General features: G+C 35.8%; 1 protein-coding gene across 3 annotated transcripts in view; it reads left to right on the top strand.

Moving 5' to 3' along the window:
- Positions 1-22097, top strand: part of Nadk2 (NAD kinase 2, mitochondrial) — a 47456-nt gene that overhangs the window by 1065 nt on the left and 24294 nt on the right. For all 3 annotated transcript variants that reach the window (XM_048368372.1, XM_048368373.1, XM_048368374.1), the window contains exons 2-5: positions 11716-11804; positions 13114-13202; positions 13978-14059; positions 20294-20377. In XM_048368372.1, coding sequence (XP_048224329.1) covers positions 11716-11804; positions 13114-13202; positions 13978-14059; positions 20294-20377 — 344 coding nt within the window. The remainder of the gene's footprint in view (positions 1-11715; positions 11805-13113; positions 13203-13977; positions 14060-20293; positions 20378-22097) is intronic.

The following is a 22097-nucleotide window of genomic DNA, read 5'->3' as shown; positions in this document are numbered from 1 at the left end:
CCCCCCTTGTGCTCTGCAGGACTCCGAGGCCTGGGCCGCCCCGAGAAGCCCTTGGGGGCGGAGGGGGGGCCTTTGCCTTGCTGGAATGTGGGCGCCAGACGAGGGTCCTGCAGTTGGTCTAAAAATCACGGAATTTGATTTGCATCAGTGTTAGGTAGAAAGGCCCCCAAATGGGCAAGTAATGTGGGAGAATGTGTGAAACACACCTTGTAGTGAGCAGCGGCTCCACTTGTGGACAAGGGGTCTTTAATAGAATTGTGGAGAAGCACATAAATCCAAGGGAAGGGGGAACCCCAAATTTGATCATCCCTCTTCCTCTTTGTTTACATTTTTTATTTCATCTCACTACTCACCATCATTAAGAAATGGAGATGCTGCCAAGGACAGTCTTACCGAGAAAAAAAAATCCAGCATTGGGTACTTGTTGTCACTGTCCTCAAAGTGTTTGGAGTTAGTTGCGTGTAACTATTACCTTTTAAGTCTGTGTAATCTTCAGCACAGTCGTTTTGGTAGGCATGTCTAAATGAAATTTTAAGTCGACTTGGAGAAGGCCCAAGTAGAAGTCTAGGTGTCAGTTTTCTTTTTCTTTTCCTGAGTGTTTGAAAAACGTTTGTGGCATTTAGAAAAAAAAAATCAACAGTTTGAACAGGAAATTAGGGTAGTTGAATTTGTGTTAGACTGAAATTGGGAGTGAGGGAATGTTAAGGTCAGATGAAAGTACTTGTTTCTATTTTGGGAAAGGGGTGTGTCCTTTGGTTTATACTCCTCTAATTTTTCAAGATCCAACTTGTAGAAATTGCCAAATGCCATTTCAAGAGAATGTTCTTCATATAGTTTCACTGAAGCTTCCCCGCAATTCCAAGTAGTACAAGCAGAAAAGAGAAAAAAAAAAAAAAGAAACAGTACACTCAGTTTGGCATGTTCAGAGTGGGGGTCAGAGGTCAGGAGAGCTCTAGGCTGTGGCTCTGTGTTGTTAATTTCTTATGTGATTTTCAACTTCTCTGGGTGACATTGCCAGTGAGGACAGTACTTTTTGTATAATACTGTCACCTTTTCAGTTCACTATGTGAATGTTAGGAATGGGTTAGGTTGTCTCCAAAGTACTTTTCAGTGCTGGCGTTTTGAATTTTTTTTGAAATTTCATGGACCTCTGAACTAGACTGCAACTAATAAAAACTTTTAAAATGTAGGTAAAGTCAATAATTCTTTACAAACCAAACTACCTAATGTACCCTGAGTGGAGAAATCTCTTAATAGGTAAATATTTGTCCCTAATGTTAGAGTAAGAAAGCTTTGAAGTGTAACTACAACACTGTGAAGGTAGTTTTGCAATTGCCTGGCACTGGAACAGTTTTGTTAGTGATAACATTACAGTTTTACCGAATTAGTTCTCTGTTGATAGGATTATTATTATTATTATTATTATTATTATTATCATTATCATGAGGCAGTATTGGCATTTGCTAGGCGAGGTTTTTTTTTTTTTGGTTTCTTTTGGTCTAGGTGATGTACAGAGGGGTTACAGTTACATACATACATCAGGTAGTGAGTACATTCCTTGTCAAACTTGTTAACTCCTCCCTCATTTTTTCTCCCACCCTCCTCCTCCCAGTTTTTTTGTTTTGTTTTGTTTTTAATCATTTTGTAGCCCTCTCTTGCTTTAGTTACTTTACAAATAGGGTTTTTTACTTTTTGCCTAAGGGCTGGCCTTTCATAGTATTTTTCCTGTTCCTCTAGCTGTTGATTGGGAGGGAGTTTCACTAGCTGGGCTGGTTAAGTAGTGTTATGTCTTCTGATCTCTGCCTTTTCTTGAGTTGCGGTTAATACAGGTGTGAACCACGGTGTCCTTTATTTTATGCTTATGTTAAGCCAGTGCTTGCAATGGAGTATGTAGTATTAGATACAGCCCAGACGCCCAGACTAGTGATCAGGTACCCACCAAAGAATTCTGATATAGATACTAATGGTATGAACATTGATGTTGTTTATTATATTGTTAGGGTAGAATGTACTAAAATGTGTGAGTTATGTGTGCTGAAAGTAAATGGTTAATACCGGGAGCCAGTGGCTTTTGCCAGGAATCCTAGCTATTCAGGATGCTGAGATCTGAGGATCTCTATTTGAAGCCACGAGAGTCTAGGAGATTCCTATCTCCAATAAACCATCACATCCAAAATGGAGCTGTGGCTCAAATGCTTGAGTGCTAGTCTTGAGCACCCAGCCCGTAAGTTAAAGCCTTCTCATTCTCTTTCTGTCTCTCTTGTCTCTGTTTCTGCCACTGTCTCTCTTTCTCTCTCTCTCTCACACACACACACACACACAAGTAAAGGGCCAACTGTTGATTGAGCCTTCTGACACCATAGCTATAACTTGGTTTTGTATCAAAGCATTCTATTTTGTTGTTGGTGTTGCTTTTTGATTCAAAATACATTTCTTTAAGATACTTCTTAAGGCACCAATAACAGATAAAGGTCAGAGTGCCAGTATAATTTTATGTTCTGAAGCTTTATGGTTTTCCAACTTAGAAGTGTAAGGAGTCTCTACTAAATATCCTTTTAGTTGACAAAGCATGTGCAGAATAGAATTACAGCCTTCAAAGTTTTGACTTTCATTAACTCTTTCAACTAGTTACACTGCTTTATTTTTAAGCCTTGCCTTCTCCCCCCTTCCCCAATGATTTTTTTTTTTTCGCCAGTCCTGGGGCTTGGACTCAGGGCCTGAGCACTGTCCCTGGCTTCTTTTTGCTCAGGGCTAGTGCTCTGCCATTTGAGCCACAGCACACTTCTGGCTTTTCTGTTTATGCAGTGCTGAGGAATTGAACCCAGGGCTTCATGCATGTGAGGCAAGCACTCTACCACTAAGCCATATTCCTAGCCCCTGATTCTTCTTTTGAATAGTGGATTTTTAGCTAAGGATTTTACCTTCAAGTTTCATAACCTTGGAAAGATTAATAAAGCTATTATTACAGTTTATCATAAGAGATATAGATATTGGCAGAGGTGGAAATTTAATCATGATCCATGGCAGTCACAAATTAGGGCTTTATGTGAAATAAAACTTGATTTGAAAAGGATTTTGATACCAGAGAAGTGCATTACTTTTCACAGAAGGGGTTTTAAGTCTTTTAATATCAGATACAAAACATGCAGTTTCCACCCACCTCTACTCCATCTAAGTAACCTCAGAAGCTACCCTCTGTAAGGAATGGTTCCCTTTTTATGTCTTAGGGTTAAAAAATCATAGTGATATAAAATAATTTTATATAAGAACACCTCTATTACTGGCTTACATTATTCCTATTTATTTCCATCTTAAATAATTTAGGAGGTGTACCTTGGTTTTGTTTTTCTTCTGTTTCCTAAAGAAGATGGTGCTGCTTATATTGTAAGTTGCTCTCGAGCAGGTAATATTTTTTGCCACCTGATTTGAGCAGTAAGTGTGATGTGGTTATTTATCAAATTAAAGAATGATCTGGAGTCCTGCTGGGCCCTTCTAACTGAACTTTGCTCCTCTCAGATCTTCCAGATGCAGGCTTCAGCGTGATCTATCTAAAAGCAAACATCTGGCTCTTGATTCCTCTGCTTAGAACTTCCTAGATATTCCTCATAATCTTCCATCAGTAGTACATTTAAATAGTTTAAAAATATAAATGATACAGAAATTTATTCAATAAAAACATTATTTTCTTGTCATTTGTCATTTATTTTTGGTTCCTACAAATACTAACATTATCAGGTTCTTGTGTTTCTTAAATAATCCATTTGTAAGAATCAAAACAGCAAAGTATCTTGTCTATCACATCCTTTTTTTGTTCATTTATAACATACTGTTCTCTCCTTTTTTACTTTCTGCTTAACAGTGTTGGTGGAGATTGTCATTTTTTAAAAATATTATATATGTCTATAGTTACATGTGTGCATATGTCTTAACACTTAAATTGTTCATATGTGTGCAAATTACTCTATAAGACAAATGACCTAAAAGACACACATAATTTGAATAGATATTGCCAAATTGTCTCTTAGAGATTGTTTGCTTTTACCGTCTTATATGAGAGTACCTAGTTTTATAAAATATTTCAAAATTTTAAGTGTCTGACAACTTGGTAATTTGAAATAATATTTCAAGGTAATTTAATTTACATCTCATAGGCTCTTGATAGTTGCAGTCCTCTTGCTTTGAGTGCAGTCCTCCATCTTGTTCTTGTTTCTCCTTAGAGATCATGTTCAGCTGTTCTGTCAGGACTGCTTGATTACCTTATTGTGGCCCTGACTTCCTCTGCCAGTCAAGGTTGTGCTACCGTCTCCATACATTGCATAGTACTTATCTATGATGATTTCTTCTGTGGACTGTAAACTAAAGATTTGGAGGCAAATAGTACTTGTCATTCTCCCACACTTATCGCCTTACTTAACAAGGTGGCGCAATTTTCTGTGTTGTTTAAGATGGTATTTAGTTCTTTTTCTCTCCTGGCCTAGAGACTAGCTTTCTTCTAGGTGAAGACTTTATTACTAGCTGTGCAAAGCTGAAGGCTTTGGCAACTCAGGTTACCAACTGGTTTCTTAATATAGGAGTTTCCATTTAAATAACCCTGAGGAACATGAATGCAAGCAAAAGATGATTATTATTTGACCACGCCTTTTACTTTCAGTGGATTGGAAGGGGGAGAAAAAGCATTTTAAATTCTATAGAATACAACTTGGAAAATAGAGGCTTATGGTATATTCCCTTCCACAAAGGCCTCCAAATAGATTTACAAAGCAAAGATTGTCATGGCAGCTAAAATACCACCATTGGAGAACCATTGACTGTTAGGCAAGAACTCTTTTTTTTTTTTCTTTCACCCTCTGTGATGTGTAGCTTTATCTGGGGGAGGGTGTAAAAAACTAAACATGTGGCCAACCATGAAATTATAAATAGAATAATTTTCATTGTAATTATTTTTGTATTTTTAAGCATATGATATAATTGCAAGAGTTTATTTATTTTTTATTTTTTATTTTTTTTGGCCAGTCCTGGGCCTGAGCACTGTCCCTGGCTTCTTCCCGCTCAAGGCTAGCACTCTGCCACTTGAGCCACAGCGCCGCTTCTGGCCGTTTTCTGTATATGTGGTGCTGGGGAATCGAACCTAGGGCCTCGTGTATCCGAGGCAGGCACTCTTGCCACTAGGCTATATCCCCAGCCCCTGCAAGAGTTTATTGATGTAAAGTAGTTGATATGTTAGCTAGTGGTGTATGTTTGCTTTATTTTACTATAGGTGAACTTTGTAATATGTATTAGAAATGTGTGGTTTCAAAAGATTTTCAAATGTGCCAGTTATTTTATACCTTTTTTTCTTTATAATAAACCAGTACAAAAAATAAGCCACTAGATATGTGTCATGTGGGAAATTAGATGAGCCTTTGTAAAATAGTTTCATTGATTATGCAAAAGAAGATTGCTTTACTAAGGTTAAATACAATACATATTGAGTGTATTTAACCCTGCTTGTGTAATTAAAAAAAATGAATTGCTTTGAGGGCACTCCAGTGCTGAAATATCCTTTTGGTTTATTTAAATTTTTGCTTTACTATTATTGATTTTGAAATGTATCCTGTTCACATATATTAATACTTTACTGGTTTGTAGTATTCCACTGTTTGTACAGTTAGTTTGTAGTTTTTCCTAGTTTTAAGAAAAAGTAGTTACACAAATATTTTCTACAAGCACTGAGTAAATGCTTGAACCTTCATATTCTTGTCGGCAGTTGGTAAACTTTACCATTTTTGCCAATATAATAGAAGGGAAATTTGGTCTTTATTTTTAGGATATTTGAAGTGTTTAAGAATGCAGAAGAATTTTGCCTGGTGTCGATATCTCATGCCTGTAATCCTAGCTACTCAGAAGCTTGAGATCTGAAACAATACTAGAAAGACAAGTGTAGGTTATCTTACAGTGACAAAAAGTGAAACTTCTCCCTGTGGTCTACAATCAGAAATACTTTACATGGAGACTTGGTATTTAACATTTGAAATAAAGGATAATAGGAAACATTTTAGTCTTAATATGTATAGCGTGTTTCTCATTTAATAGAAGTGCTGGCTGTAATTAACCAACTTACAAGGCATTGTAAGGGCAGTTTGAAAATCATTACTCATGAGTAAGTATTTTGAAGCTTATATAGGTGGGCTGGGAATGATACAAGATATCAGCTATCATATCTTTCCTCACTGGAGTAGGGTGATAAGTGCCTTTTTTTCTGAAACATCAGTATTTTGGGAAGAGCATGAAGAAAGCTTCTAGTGATAGAAATAGGAATTAGTCAGTCTTAAAGGAATTAGCTTAAAAAATCTGGAGGCAAGTCGTCTTTTCATTAGTCCAGATGAGTTATTATGGTCAAGAACTTACACAGTGGCAACATGATTGTTCAGGACATAGTTTGACTCTGTGGAGATAGAATGTGTGGGAAGAATTAAAGCAGGCTGAGATGTTAGTCGCTAAAACCTGTAATCCTAATTACTCAGGAGGCTGAGATCTGAGGATCACAGTTTGAAGCCAACCCAGTCAGGACAGTCCTGAGACTATCTCCAATTAACCACCCAAAACTGGAAGTGGTGCTGTGGCTCAAAGTGGTAGAGTGCTGTTCTTGAATGCAAAAGCTCAAGGACAGCACCTAGGCAGAACCCAAGTTCAAGCCCCACAAAACAAAACAAAGAAAGATGACAACTAGGTTTATTCTGTTGAATGAGGCAATGGTGCTAGTATTAACTGGCAAAAAATACATATGTATATGTTATATACATAAATACACACATATCAGGTGAGCACATTTGAAGGAGTAAAGTATAGTCAAAATTCAGATCTCTTTGGTGAGAGGCACCAGGCTGACCTGTGGATAATTTAAAGGAAGGCACTTGAATTTTTGACCTGAACTCGAGAGGCTTGAGGGCTAACATAGGTTTCAGAGTTACTTGCTTATACTTGGTAGGTAAGAGAGGCCTTTGTGGAACTTTAACCAATGCTAGTGTGCAAGGCAGGAAGTAAACAACAACAACAAAAAATACAGAAAGAAACAGACAGATGTAGAAAGGGAAAGCAAGGCCTTCAAGAAAGAGGTAGGTAGACAAGAAATGCTCCAAGGCAAATATCAACTCTATCTGAAGCAATCTCCAGGAGTCAGTGCTCTGGGTCTGGTCATGAGAAGTGCGTAGAGGACTGGTGAGTAGTTGACTTTCTAGCTGTTACTTCAGCACACTAACCCTTCTAAGGCAATTTTGGCAAATAATTCATTTAGTTAAACAATCTTAAATTATGCCTAGTAAGTTTACATAACAGACTGCCATAATCTCAAATGTTTGTGCATTTCTTATGTGTTGAATTTTTATAAGAAAGCTTCTTTTATTAATGTTTTATGGAAATTATGTAAAGTGTGAAATTGTAACACAATGACTGGTAAAACAAGTTTTAAAGATTTGTAATTATAATAAATTCAATGTGGGCCGAGTAATACTTTCAGTGATAATGTAATACATGTTGTAGACCATTTAGAAAATAGACTATTACCTGGTCTTAAAATGTGAGTCTGTCACCTTATAGAGCACTTCTTCCTTTCATACTGGGTTGTGTTTTCACTTCAGGGCTGAATTGTAAGAAGAGATGTTGGCAATATTTGTAATGAAACTTTTGGTTATATGGTTGGTGATTTTTTTTAGATTCACCTGTTTCCCCTCCTAATTCTATTGAATAATCTTTTTATTTTGTAGTGTATAGAATTAACACATTTTTCAACAAAAGATTAATATCTACTGTAGAACACTAAATTGAAAATGCATTCTAAATTTCTCTAACTTTTTAATTGTAAAACATTTTGTAAGAATTCATGTGTGGGGGCTGGGAATATGGCCTAGTGGCAAGAGTGCTTGCCTCATATATATGAAGTCCCAAGTTCAGTTCCCCAGCACCACATATGTAGAAAATGGCCAGAAGTGGCGCTGTGGCTCAAGTGGTAGAGTGCTAGCCTTGAACAAAAAGAAGCCAGAGACAGTGTTCAGCCCCTGAGTCCAAGGCCCAGGACTGGCAAAAAAAAATAATAATAAAAATAAATAAATAAAAAAAATTCATGTGTGTAGGCTGTAGGAGTGATGGATTCTATAATTCAGACCCTAGTACTTCACCAAAAAAGTATGTGTGTACACATATATATTAAACATACCTGCATGCATAATATATGCATAATATGTATATACACATATAGACATACATATCTACATAAAGTGTTATTTTTTAATTAAGGTATGTCTTTAGATTTTTAATGTCATTATTTTCAGGGACATTACTACATATTTTTACTGGCTTTTATGAGCTATGCAAACATGAGGACAGGTTAAATAATGATATAAGATTTTCTAATTGATGCCATTTAAGTGATTTTCATATATATGGCATGTCTTTTTTTTTTCTTTTTTCTTTTTCCCAGGCCTCCGGGCCTGAGCACTGGCCCTGGCTTCTTTTTGCTTAAGGCTAGTACTCTACCACGTGAGCCACAGAGCCACCTCTGGCTTTTTCTATATATGTGGTGCTGAGGAATCAAATCCAGGGCTTCATGTATATGAGGTGAGCACTCTACCACTAGGCCATATTTTCAGTCCCGTATGTCATCTCTTATCTGCCTAGTTTAGCAAGTCTTTATTAATGAAGTCCAATCATCCAATAAGCTAGACTTCAGAGAAAATAACATAAAATCTTTATTCTGTAAATGAATGTTGGCTGTAAGTTATCAGAAGTTTGAGTGGGAATAAGAATTTATGAAGTGACCTTTCTTTTCCTGTGCTAAGTATTTTCAGATACTATGTGAACTTTATGTTTAGATTGGGAATTTTAGGAATTTCAGTGTTGCTAGCAATCATGGAAAATGTTTTTTATTTTTTTGGTTCTCTGACCGGGAAATGAAGGGAAATGACATTTTTAATTTAAATCTATTCCCCCACAAATTCAACCCCCTTTACCATATTAGAGAACTAAATATAATATTAGCTGCTAAGTATCATAATTTCCTAGAGCATGTTGAGAACCAAGTATTGATTGCTTTTTAATTACCAAATATGAGATTTAAGCCTTATCTAGTTAGGTTTATGTCCTTTATCCCTATATAGTCCAAATAAAAAATTATGAGCATAAGACCAGAATTTTGAACATGATATTGAGATCTGAGGGCCAGCTACTCTTTAAAAAGTCTTTTTTAAAAATAGAGAGTTAGAACCAGTACATTTGATCATGAAAGTGTAGTAATAGCTTTATTGTACTTTTGAATTTGTTCTCATTGTCTTTGGCACTTTTTAGTGCCCATTTAATTCATTTGTTTGAACACAGTTCATATTTATATGAATACAGTTGTAAGGCATTCTAATATTTTAAATATTTGAAGTTCTCAGAATTTGACATTTAAACTTTTATTTTCAAGTCTTAATTTCTAGCTTTGTAAAGTATGCATTCCTAAAGTGAGGTCATGAAATGTAGTTACTGGAACAAAACATTATACTTAGTCTACCTTTGTCCAGTTTTGATTCAGGCAGAGATGGCTTACTTTGCATGCCATTGTCACTTACCTGGGTTATCTTCTCTGGCATCTGCTTATGCACTGTTACTGCTTTTTTGAAACATACATCCCTAGCACAACCACACCCTTAACAAAAACAACTGTGATCAGAATTAATTGACCAAATTCTTATCTAGTACCTAGGCCTTGAGGGTACTTGGTGAACAAAGTGAGATCACTGTCCATCACCGGTGCTGTTCCCGTGGTGAGGTCATCCTCCCCAAGGCTGAGAAGAGCCAGGATTGTGCAGACAGTGGATGCATTCCAGCAGGGTACAGGAAGAAGCTTGATGAGAATAGGACTTTTAAACTAACGAGTAAGGACTGAGACAAAAGGAGGGAGCTGAAGTCAGGTCTCTGGAGGGTTGGTAGGGAGGTCATACTTCATCTCTACTATGTCAAAGTGAGAGGAATGGACTCTGGATCCGGTGTGGAGGTTACACTGTAGGGTAAAAGCAGAAATGGGGGCTCCTGATTAGAACCTTGTGCAATAGTCCAAATTGAGGTTACATTAATGGATCTGATCCAGGATTCAGTGGCTGGGTGCAGAAATAAGGGAAAGTAGATGTTAAGTCCAGAAGACTTGGCTTAAGCCACTGATGGTGGGAAGTCCTAGGGTAGCAAATTAAGGGCTTGGTATTTAAGATATTAATTTGAGATGCTTGCTGGACAACAAAAGATACTAATAGGTCATTGGGTAAATTTGTTCTGAGCCCTGGGGGCTGGGATGCAGTTGGATAGTTACTAGCATTTGCACATAGAGTTCTTTTCAATTTTGGAAGCTAGATATTGTAGGAGGGAAGAGTAGAGAAGTCCTGTGGTCCGTGTTCTTTGAGAGGTGATTAGTGCCATCTCAGTTAAACTGTGCCTGAGCAGTAGTAATAATAACCTGAACTTTAGTGGCATATCTGTAGTCAGAATTCTGCTATAAGAATAATTTTTCAAAGTTGAGTTGTGTTGATTAAAGGACATAAAGGATTATCCAGTGGTCACTGCTTTCCTTTAAAAAAATTCTTGATATTTGCCTTAAATATAATGAGGCCTAAGGAAGAAATTATATGGACCATCTGATCTGCTTTTACACCTCTATTAATTTTTTATAGCAGTTTAATGTTTTCTCAGCTCTTTTGACGAATATACATTTCTCTAGACTGGGGTGAGTTTAAAGCTATTCTTCATACCATTAATCATAGAAAAAAGGTTAGAAAGGTAGGTTTTAACGGTTAAGACTTTCAGATTGATTATGTTTTATTTTAATTTTCTTTAAATTTTTATCTTGTTATCTTTTTAACCTGTAAGGAGTCAAATACATAATAAAAATTTCAATTAGAAGTGAATTTTACTTCAATAAATAATGTTTAAAAATAAAAATGCATTTAATATTTTATATTGGACAAGTGATTGAAAAATTGATTCTCATCATAAAGTGGGAAGGTGTAAAAGAATTTGGAAAAGTAAAGAAATAACTTGTTTTGAATTCTACTAACATGTCTTCTAGTGGATGATTCTCCTTGATTCAGTGTTCACTGATACTGTCACAGTTTCACTCTCAGCATTTTACTTTATGGATAATTTAGAAGACATATAGTTTATAAAAGGAGAGTATTCATGGTAAGATAGTTACAAATGTAACTCTAATCAGGTAAAATAACTCTTGAAAGAAATCTATATATCTAAAGTTATCCTTTCAGAGCTTACCAATACTTTGTTTAGGTTGTGTAGATAAATTCCGAACAGAGTTCATAGATCTACACACGAGAGAGCAGCAGACCCAAGTGGAACAAAGCTTATCTAACTGCCTCTAATAATATCAGATGTGAGTTTATCTTTGGCTTTGAAGTAGCCATGTGAGGAAAGCTCATTAAAAATAGAAAAAGGTTCAAACCTTTAAGTTTTAAAACATTAAGCTTTAAACAGTCATATCCTCTGACTACATGACTCAGATATAATGCTGTATTTGATGTTATAACTAAATTAGGATTTTCAAAAGTCAGATTTTATAATTCAATATGAAATGCAGGCCTTCACCAGTAGTCACTAAAATTTACTTTTAAAATTCTATTATACACAAAGCTTTTATATAACGGACTATATTTCACATAGTAAATGTTTATTTTTATTTATTTTTGTTTTTTGACTTAGCTTGCATTGAAAGGTTCTAGCTACAGTGGACTACTGGAACGACATCATATTCACACCAAAAATGTGGAACATATTATCGATAGTTTGCGGTAAGTCTGGGGGATAGTGGGATACTGTCTTGGGTGGGCTTTTATATTCAAGACTTTCCATTTTATTTAGTTTCAGTAGCTAATGTTTAAAGATTGTCATTATTAAAACAGTTTCAGAATATTATATCAGCATTGAATAGTTTTATAGCTTTCTAAGGAAATTTCTACTGTACTCTGAAAATTTCACAAAATTTTCTGCTTGAACTCTGGGCCTGGGTACTTGCTATCTCTGAGCTCTTCAGCTCAAAGCTAGCACTCTACCAATTGAGCCACAGTGCCACTTCTGGTTTTCTGAGTGGCTTATTGGGTATAAGAGTCTCAAGGACTTTCCTGCCTGGGCTGGCTGTGATCCTCAGAACTCAGCCTCCCGAGTAGCCAGGATTACAGGCATGAGCCACCGGCACCCAGCTATTGTTATTTATTTATTTTTCCAGGCCTGTGGCTTCAACTCAGGGCCTGAGCACTGTCGGTGGCTTCTTTTTGCTCAAGACTAGCATTCTACACATTGAGCCACAGTGCCACTTTGGGCTTTTTCTGTATATGTGTTGATGAGGAATCGAACCCAGGGCTTCATATATGCTAAGCAAGTACTCTACCACTAGGCCACATTTTGAGCCCCCTATTTTCAGTTTTGAAGTGCTTTTTCTGCAAACAGTTAATTGAATACACAACAGGCTCCAACTGTATGTTTTATGCTTATTTTTTACTTTTTGTATTGTTTACTTTTTAAAACAAGATAGAAAAATCATATTGAGTTCCATTATAATATTCTTTGTATAAAAATTGGCATTATAGAAACTTCAGTTAATTTGTGACTAAGTGCAGTCATCAAATAAGTACGTGTATATTCAAGACAAATAAAAGAACATACAAATTACAAAGTATTGTACTCACTGTTTCATTGTCTGCCACTCAATATTTGTTGAGTTAGAAATTGCTATTTGATTTTATAATATACATTATATAATGCTAATCTTCTGAACCATTTTGTGTTAATACATTTTAGGATTGAAAGGCATAGGAAAAAATAAAATGAAATTCTAGTCAGTCAATATTGCTATTTGTTTGTGGTTATAAAACTGTTTAAATCACATGGAAATTTGGGTATTTACTAACTTTTGGTTTATTCATATGCCTCCAGTTAATTGGCTGTTGCAATTAAATGAAAATGAAGCTAACTTTACAAAGCTATACCTAAATTAATGTCACATAAATTTGTTTTATATCTGTTTTAATAATCTGTCTTTCAGTAAACATAATCTTATTCTGTGTGCTTTCAGTGGAAATTTCATATAAACTTTTATTTTAGTAATGAAGGAATTGAGGTTCGTCTAGTAAAAAGGAGAGACTATGATGAAGAGACTGTTCGATGGGCAGATGCTGTCATAGCTGCAGGAGGTAATTGTTTTATAGAGATAAAGATGTTGGGATATTGAAATGTGGTTCAGTACATGGTATTTCCAAATATGCTGGTGTCTAGCTACTTTGAAGCTTTCAAATAGGATTAGTTTTCAGACAGATTTATTTTGTTGATAATGAATGAAATGGTAAGGTTCCATGTGTATATGTTTGTATATATATTTAAGCCTTACTTTTAAATTCAAATATAATTCAAAAGATTAGTTGTAATTGCATAAAAATTAAAAACAAACTGAAAATGATAGTTTAGTGAGATTAGATGAATCCATAATCCATCCCCAATATCTTTTTTGAATTATATTATTGTTACCCATCTTTGTGAAGCTTTAATTTGACAATAGTTTTTGGAGAGAATAATGTAAAGCTGGACATGGTTGGGTATGTTCTTACTAAAAATAGCTTATAAATTTGGGCTGATGTTATTGAAAAAGAAAAGAGAGGTTTTGGGATTAATGTATTGGTTCCCACCTTTACAAAGTCAGACCTAAATTAGGTGGCATTACTAACATTTAACAGGTAAAGGCCAGAGATCCTTAGAACAGCCCCATAACAGAGATATTTACTCAATCTTGACATTGTCTGATTACATCATCAGAGGTATGATGTTAATAGAAAAGATGATGGGCACGGGCTGTTGCAGTCAGTAGGAAGTAGTGTTATTATTGAAACAAAAGGACAAGTTTTCAAATGATGTTTAATTTGATTTTGTAGTGGAAGTCTGATTATGTATTGTTCTCTGTCTTATGTCCTGTAGGTGATGGTACAATGCTTCTGGCAGCAAGTAAAGTCTTGGACAGACTTAAACCAGTTATAGGAGTAAATACGGATCCAGATCGGTAAGAAGCATGTTCTTATTTTGTGTTTTATTTATAGATGTGTGTGTGTGTGTGTGTGTGTGTGTGTGTGTGTGTGTGCGTGTGTGCATGTGTGCGTGTGTGTGCACTTCTGGGGCTAGAACTCGGACTGAACTCAGGCTAATGCTCTACCACCTGAGGATAGCTCTACTTCCACCTTTTTGTTTTGTAGTTAGTTGGAGAAAAACGTCTCATGGACTTTCCTGTCCTGGCTGGCTTCAAACTGTGGTCCTCAGATATCAGCCTTTGGAGTAGTTAGTATCACAGGTGTGAGGCACCAGTGCGTGGCTATTTGTGGATTTTCTATTTGTATGTATGATAAATCTTAAATCTGGAAGTTGTTTATTTTGTCTACTGTAATACATTGCTGGGCACTTGTTGCTACGGGGATTTGCCTATGTTAACATGAGTGGAGGCACTATTGTTCCTGGCTATCCGTAATGGTATCACTGATCCCAAGAGCCATTCAGTGATGGAAATTTGGTAGATAGTATTAGTCCACTACCTATAACAGAGTTTTCTTCAATGTGGTTATTTTAAGGACATATAAACTTTTTGGTTCATGCATAAAAATATACATCTATCTTTTCTGGCATCAATGGGAGAAAATTATATCATGGTGTGGAACAGCCCTCACATTTAGCTGTCCAGGCATTTTGGGAAGAGGACTCAGGCAGACTAGATCTGAGTCCTTAACCACATGAGTGTTGGGATCTTTGATGTTGTTGAAGAGGGAAGAGATAATGATCATTCTTATGGCTCTCATAAGAATGAGAACCTGGTTGGATTTGTACTGGTTTTTCACAATGCCATCTTTGACTTAATGAGTAGACTTAGTGAAATACTACTTTTTCCCTTGATTTGTTGATAATTACCCTTACTTTTTCTTCCCCAGCCATTCATAGCCACAACTCTACCTGGACCATATAGTCACCTGGAATTTTTTTATCTCTACAATCTTAATTTTACTGACAACTTCCTACTTTAACAGCAGTTTTACTCCTTTCATCCCGCTAGGTCTGCCAATTGAGTTAGTATATTCACTTAATTCTTTTTTCTTTTCCTTTATTTATTTCCTTGACTATTAAATATTCAAAATCATGTCCTATGGTCAATCTCAGATCAGTTTGTCATGATTTCTACTATTATATTAGCTTTGAAAAAGTAATCCGAGGAAACAATATAGTAGGAACTTTGGACTTGATAGCACTTCTCATTTGTAGTCTCCAGCAGTAGGAATGATTTCTTTAGAGTTGCTTATATACTTTGTAGCCCTGGCTATCTCTCTTTTCCATTCCCTGTGGTTGCTGCTCCAAGTGTGTCTGTTCAACTTTTGAATACTGCTAGCACCCTTAATCCTTCTTCCTTCAATAAGGCCTCCTCACTTCCCACAGAGAAAATGAAAGTCAACTGATTAGAACTTGCTTTAACTTTTCTCCCACTTTAATAACTCTTTTTCCATGATTTGTTACTTTTTCCCCTTTTCTTTACATGTGGTTCCTTTTAGCCTAAAATCTTCAGGATTGCAGTTGTACAAGACTATCTTATTAATGCTTTACCCTATGTCTGTTGCTGTCCCCTTCCTTTTCCTTTAACTCCAAACTTGGTATTTCTGTTTTCCCTTTATACATTTACTGCAAAACTTTGCAGTCTTCAAGATTTGCCACCAAACAGTTCAGTGGCCTTAGAGACCAGTGCTATCTTAATTACCAAATCTCCTGGACATTTTAGTTCTTGTGTTACTTGACTTCTGGGAATCTTAATGATAACCTCTCCCTTATCACATCTATAATGCATTGGATTTCATGACATCTTTTTCCTTCTATATCCATGACCATTACTTTTTCTTCATCTCTTTTAAAGGATCTTACTTTTTTTTTTTTCCAGAGAGAATGAAGCTTGGGATTTGCAGTTAGAGGATACTGACAAATCCAGAGGAAACTCTGGATTTGAAACTCCGTCCCTCCCTCCCTCCCTTTCTTTCCTTTTCTTTGTGTTAGAACTCATTGCACTTTTTAAAAATTTATTAATTAAATTTTTTGACAAGGTATTGTGCAAAAGGGGTACAGTTACATAATAGGGCAGTGTGTGCATTTCTTGTGATATCTTACACCCTCATTTTTCTTTCCCTTCCCTAGCTCAGGTAGGCATATATACAATACCTAGTGTACCAAAAACATATACAGTAGCCACGTGGCATATGCCAAAGGAAATTCACCTAGAACTTGAAATATAACATCAACAATAGAGTTTTCTTATCCTTGTCTTATATGATCACACATATATAGCTTTTGAGCTATTGTGATCCACTGAGAGGTCTATTTTAGACCTTTTTATGTTTAGTATCTTTTAGGATCTTACTTCTTTAATGCTGGTAGTTTTATATATTGTACTCTAGGCCGTCTTTTTTTGTCTTCATTTTCTGTGTCATCTTCTCGCTTCCGTTCTTACTACCTTCTCAGTGTAGCCTGGAATAATAATATATCACTTGTTCTCAAAATCATAGACTCAGAATGAAACTTAAATCCTTACTATGACTAGAGTGACACACCTATCCTGCTTTTCCCGTGGCTTTTCTAGTTTTAGCATTGAAAACCTTGTGTCTGCGAAAATGGTCAGTCCCACAAAAACTGGGGCACAGTAGGACACCTCCATTCTTACTTACAAGGCTTTAAGCTATCTGGCCCCTGGCTTTTTTCTCTCCTTATCTACTGTTTATTTTTTCATCTTTTCATGTTTTTATAACACACTGACCTTTATTTAGATGTATTGAAAATACAACACACTTATAAATGACCTTTTTTTTCTTTCACATCATTCTTCATGATTCACCTATGCTGCTGCTGTGATTTCCTTTTCTTCACCTTGTTATCAAAGTAGTTCTTTGTTCCAGGAATTCTACCTTGGAGTCCATCGCTTGCCATCTTCATTGTCACTAAATGTATCCAAGCTTTTACAAATGTTTGTGGTTGAATTATTACCATGTCTACCAGTTTCTCCCCATCTTTTATTCTTTACCTTGGTATCTTTCTGTAGTATAAGTCTATACTCTAGGAAGTATTTGAACTTCACAATCTTATGGTTCATCTATGATCTTTAGGATATAAGTCCTTAGTTTAATACATGTGATCTTTCACCATCCATTGCTTATTTACTCTTCTAGTTTCTATCTATTCTCATATACCGACAGGCCTTGTACATTCTTTAGGAAAAATAACCCTTGCACTAGTATACAAACACATGCATACATTTGCGTGCATGCACACACAAACACTTCCTTTTAGGAGCAGCCTAGAATGCTTTTTAATAAAGGCTTTGTGCAGAATTGCACTGTATGAGCGAGCATTTGCTGGCAGCTAATACTATGGCTGGAGACTCACTGGGAGATGCTTTTGCTCTGGTGAGAAGCTTTCTTGACTTGTAAGATAGTGCATGATAAGGAGAGCTGTTCTCCAGAAGGCCCATTTGTCGCATGCTTCTAAAATGTGCTTCTGCCAAGCCTTCTGTCAGCCATTCCTTTTAAGATGGAGTATAAAATTTTACTGCAGTAGTTCTTGTCCATTGATCCTCTGGTGTCTTTCCTGGGCTCTGACTATACCACCCTGGACACAGAGCCCTTCTTTCTTTCTGCTTCTTTGTGTTCTTGCTGAACTATCAATTTTTTTGAGCTCTAACCTTATATTTTAGTTTCTCTATCCCTTGCACAGTTTTACATATAGTTGATAGACAATAAAATTTTTTTAAAATTTTTATTATCAAACTGATGTACAGAGGGGTTACAGTTTCATACGTTAGGCATTGGATACATTTCTTACACTGTTTGTTACCTCCTCCCTCATTCCTCCCTCCCATTCCCCCTTTCCCTTTCCCCCCATGAGTTGTTCAGTTCATTTATACCAAACAGTTTTTCAAGTATTGCTTTTGTAGTCGTTTGTCTTTATTTTTTTTTACCCTGTGTCTCTCGATTTTGGTATTCCCTTTCAGTTTCCTAGCTTTTCCAATGTACTCAGATGAGATACAGAGATAGTACAGGTACACCACAGGAAGGGGATACAAGAAGATCATCAATGATAGAAGCTACAGTTACACATAGCACGGTGAAAGTAGTTACAACAGTGATATAACAATTGTTTCCATAACTTGGAGTTCATTTCACTTAGCATCATCTTATGTGTTCATAAAGGTATAGCTATTGGGCTCTTGTGATCCTCTGCTGTGACTTGCCTAAAGACAATAAACATTTGAAAAATGTTTAATTGATCCTAGAGTGCAGGCCTAGGGCTTTGACTTAGCTAAATAAAGATTCTCTACAATCATTGGTTCAGTAATTAACTTTTGGTTGCTTAGAATTTAATACAGTATATCATTAAGAGAAGAGATTCTTTATTGATTGTACTTGATACTTTATTAAACCATATTTTTCCTTAAAAAATCCAGCTTCATGTTCACAAACTTGTGGAGATTTTGAAATTGGTGAGCAGACTTGCTTCAACTCTCTGTCCTTGCTATTTGCTACTTTGAATAATAGACTGTTAGACGTTTTCTGTTTTCTTCTCTGTATGTTAGGCCTCCTAGCAGGTTGCTTTGCGTTTCATTAGGTAGTACAGTGATGCCTCTTTTAGTTACCAAAGGTTATATAATGAACCATTCTAAAACTTTGAGGGTTCAGATAATAATAATGATTTTTTTCTTGTGGTTTCTTTGTATCAGGAGTTGAGTAGTAGCTTATCTGTGTGGTTTTGGTTTAGACTCTGTCATGAACTTCCATCAGGAGTCAGCTGGGCTGTGGGATCTGAAGGCTTCTCTTGGACTGGAGCCTCTCCTTCCACATAGGCTCATCCAAATGAATATGTCACTTCAGTGTATGTCCTTCTCTATTGCGTGCCTCCTCTGTCCAGGCTGGTAAATTAACATCTGAATGCTTACTGTTCAAGTCAGCCTTGAATGGATGTGGCTCTGTGCTCCTTCTCTGTCCCTTTGGGACATGGTATGACAATGTGAAGATCCTAAGGCCAGGTCATAATGATATATTGCAGCTTCTGAATTTTCCTTTTGGATTACTCATTCTAAGGGCAGTCTGTCACATGATGTGAGGTCACTGAAGCAGCAGTTGAAGAGGCTCACATGGAGAGGAGTAGAGGCCTCCTGCCAATGGCCAGCATTAGATTGCCAGCCTTGAGCAATCTTGTTAGCCCAAGTTAAACCTTCAAAAGCTACAGCTCAAGCTGATAGAAACTTCATGAGAGACCATTTTCTATAGTTGACCGCAGAATATTCTGTTGTATCAAATGACTGTTGATACCGCATATGTTTAACGTTGTAAAGTTCTAACTGTTAGTATTTAAAAACAAAAAAAAAAAGTTATGTGTGTGGTGACTGTTTCTGTAATTCTAGCACTTAGAAGGCCGAGGCAGGAGAACCAAGAGCTTGAGGCCATTGTGGGCTGCATGGTGTTGAACTTCTAGATAAAGACATTTAGTAGTTATAATTTTACAAAACTTTTGTCTCTGGAAGTTACATTTATTATCAGAAATTTGTTTACCAATCTACTAGCATCTCTTCCTTTAATATCAGGGCATTATATAAATTATGATGATTAACTTTTCCAGATACCAAGAAAGATATATTTTTATCTTCCTATAGAAGTAGGGAATCTTACCATCTTAGAATTTGCAATGATTTAGTCTAATTTGTCCTCTGCCCCAAGCTGTGATGTAAGTAAATAAAAGAGTCTTGTCAGTTCCTGTTTTATTTAAGGATATCTTAAAGGGCTTTTAAAAAGGGCTTATACTTTCACATAAATAGTTTTATTCCTTAGACTAATGGTTGGTGATTTAATCAGAAATAAGAAAATTGATGAAAGTGACTTGTCCAAAGGTAATAACTAATTAGTTTATAATTAGACAATTTGTATAGTTATTAATAATGAGATAAGTACAGAATAATCAGGAGTTAGCTTATTGCTATTTTTAGTTTCACTATAATGTGGATAATTAAGTATAATTTTGTATTGTTTATTATAGTTGGATGTGAACTATTATTTCTTTTTAGTTGTGTTTTGTTCTTATTGAAAACACAAAAGTTTATGGCAAAAAACGAAGTAGAGAGTAGAAATTTCATCTGAGTTTTATAATTTAGAGCTATGTTTTCAATTGTATTTTTCCCTTCTGCCCTTTTTCCTCCTTTCATCACCTAAAATTTTCTCTTTAAACAAAGGTCTGAAGGTCATTTGTGTCTGCCTGTTCGATACACACATTCCTTCCCTGAAGCCTTACAGAAGTTCTATCGTGGTGAGTTCAGGTAGGAATTTCTTGCAATTTTTAAAAATTTTGTACTTTAATAAGTGTATGTCACTAATACTGCTAAAGCCAGAATGAATTGGATGTTTGGGACACTCCATAGTTACAGCAGAAGCAATAAAACTTGATACTAGCTGAGACCCAAACCCATTTGCCTTCCCTTTTCCTAATACAGTTGGAGTTAGGTGAAGAAACCTGGACAAATGTTATTTGAGTTCCAATTTCAAATAGATTTTTCTTCAGTGAGTTAGAGGCTATGCCTCTACTTTCTTAGCCTTGTTTACTAATGTCCTTAGCAGTTAAGTGGAAAGTTGAAAGTTCATATTCTGAGATTTTATAATTTTTATACATAATCCCTTATCTAGTAATGAAGGAAGGAAGAATACTAAAAATAAAAACATATTCTTTAAAATTTAATAGTTTCACAGATTTCTGGGTTAAAACATCTTCAAACTATAAAAAGTAGTCAAACTTCACTGTCTCATCTCTAACCCTCTGTTCACTGTATCCCCATTGCTTAAGGAAGCCTTCATCTGTAAGTCAAATGCCAGTATGGTTGATAGATACCTGTCTTACATATAAAGTCTTCTTTTTTTTTAGCTGGTCCCAGGGCTTGAACTCAGGGCCTGGGCAATGTCTCTGAGCCTCTCGGTGCTGAAGGCTGGCACTCTACCACTTGAGCCATAGTGCCACTTCCAATTTTTTCTGAATAGTTTATTGGAGATAAAAATCTCATAGACTTTCCTGCCTGGGATGGCTTTGAACCGTGATCCTTAGATCTCAGCCCCCTAAATGGCTAGGATGAGCCACCCAGTGCCTGGCACATATGAAGTCTTTAAAAGCAGTGTAGATGGGATTACTTATTCTTTAAAATTTATTATTGTTATTACTGTTATTATTTTTGTGGTATTGGGGATTCTAAGTACTTTGTAAGCATTGACTTAATGGATAAAATATGAGTACAAAACTAAAAGATTTTTTTATTTTTTGTGTAGCAATGAGAATCACTGAAATATTTGAATGTGAGCAATAGTGTGGAGAGGTGGTAATAGAATAAGCTATTCTAAGAAATAGAATTCCAACTACATCTTACTAAATAGATATTTGGGAAATTGAGTGGATATCAACACTAGAGCAAGAAGTAATTGCTTGAATTTTATTTTATAGAAGTGTATAATAATAAAGAGAATGCCAATGATCCCAACCCTAAAATAAGCAGCTCCACCTTAAAAAAATATCTATATTTGGGGATGAACTCAGGTCTTCAGACTTGCCTAGCAAGGGGCTCTACCACTTGATCCTTGTTCATTTCTGCTTTTGCTATTTTTGCAGTAGAGTCTCTATTTATGCCCAGGCTGGCCTTGAGCTATGATCTCCTGCTTTCTGCCTCCCTAGTTACAGATATGATTCACTGTTTTCAGATCATCATACATGAAGAAAGTAGGGGCAGAAGGTGAGATGGAAGGTGGCCCAGTGTCAGAGTCAAATTTGACTACTTTTTATAGCTTGAAGAAGTTTTTACCCCAGATATTTGTGAATGTGTATTACATCATTTTTAAGGATTTATTTTTATTGATATATAGTAATTATGCATATACAGTGTTACATTTCAGAACATGTATACAATGTATACATAATTATTATTGTATAATAATATATGTATATAATTATTATATGTATACATAATAATTATCAGTTCAGGAAATATACTCTATCATCTC

This window comes from Perognathus longimembris, chromosome 19, assembly GCF_023159225.1.
Source record: "Perognathus longimembris pacificus isolate PPM17 chromosome 19, ASM2315922v1, whole genome shotgun sequence".
Taxonomy (NCBI): domain Eukaryota; kingdom Metazoa; phylum Chordata; class Mammalia; order Rodentia; family Heteromyidae; genus Perognathus; species Perognathus longimembris.
This window is presented reverse-complemented; position numbering and strand designations above follow the sequence as displayed.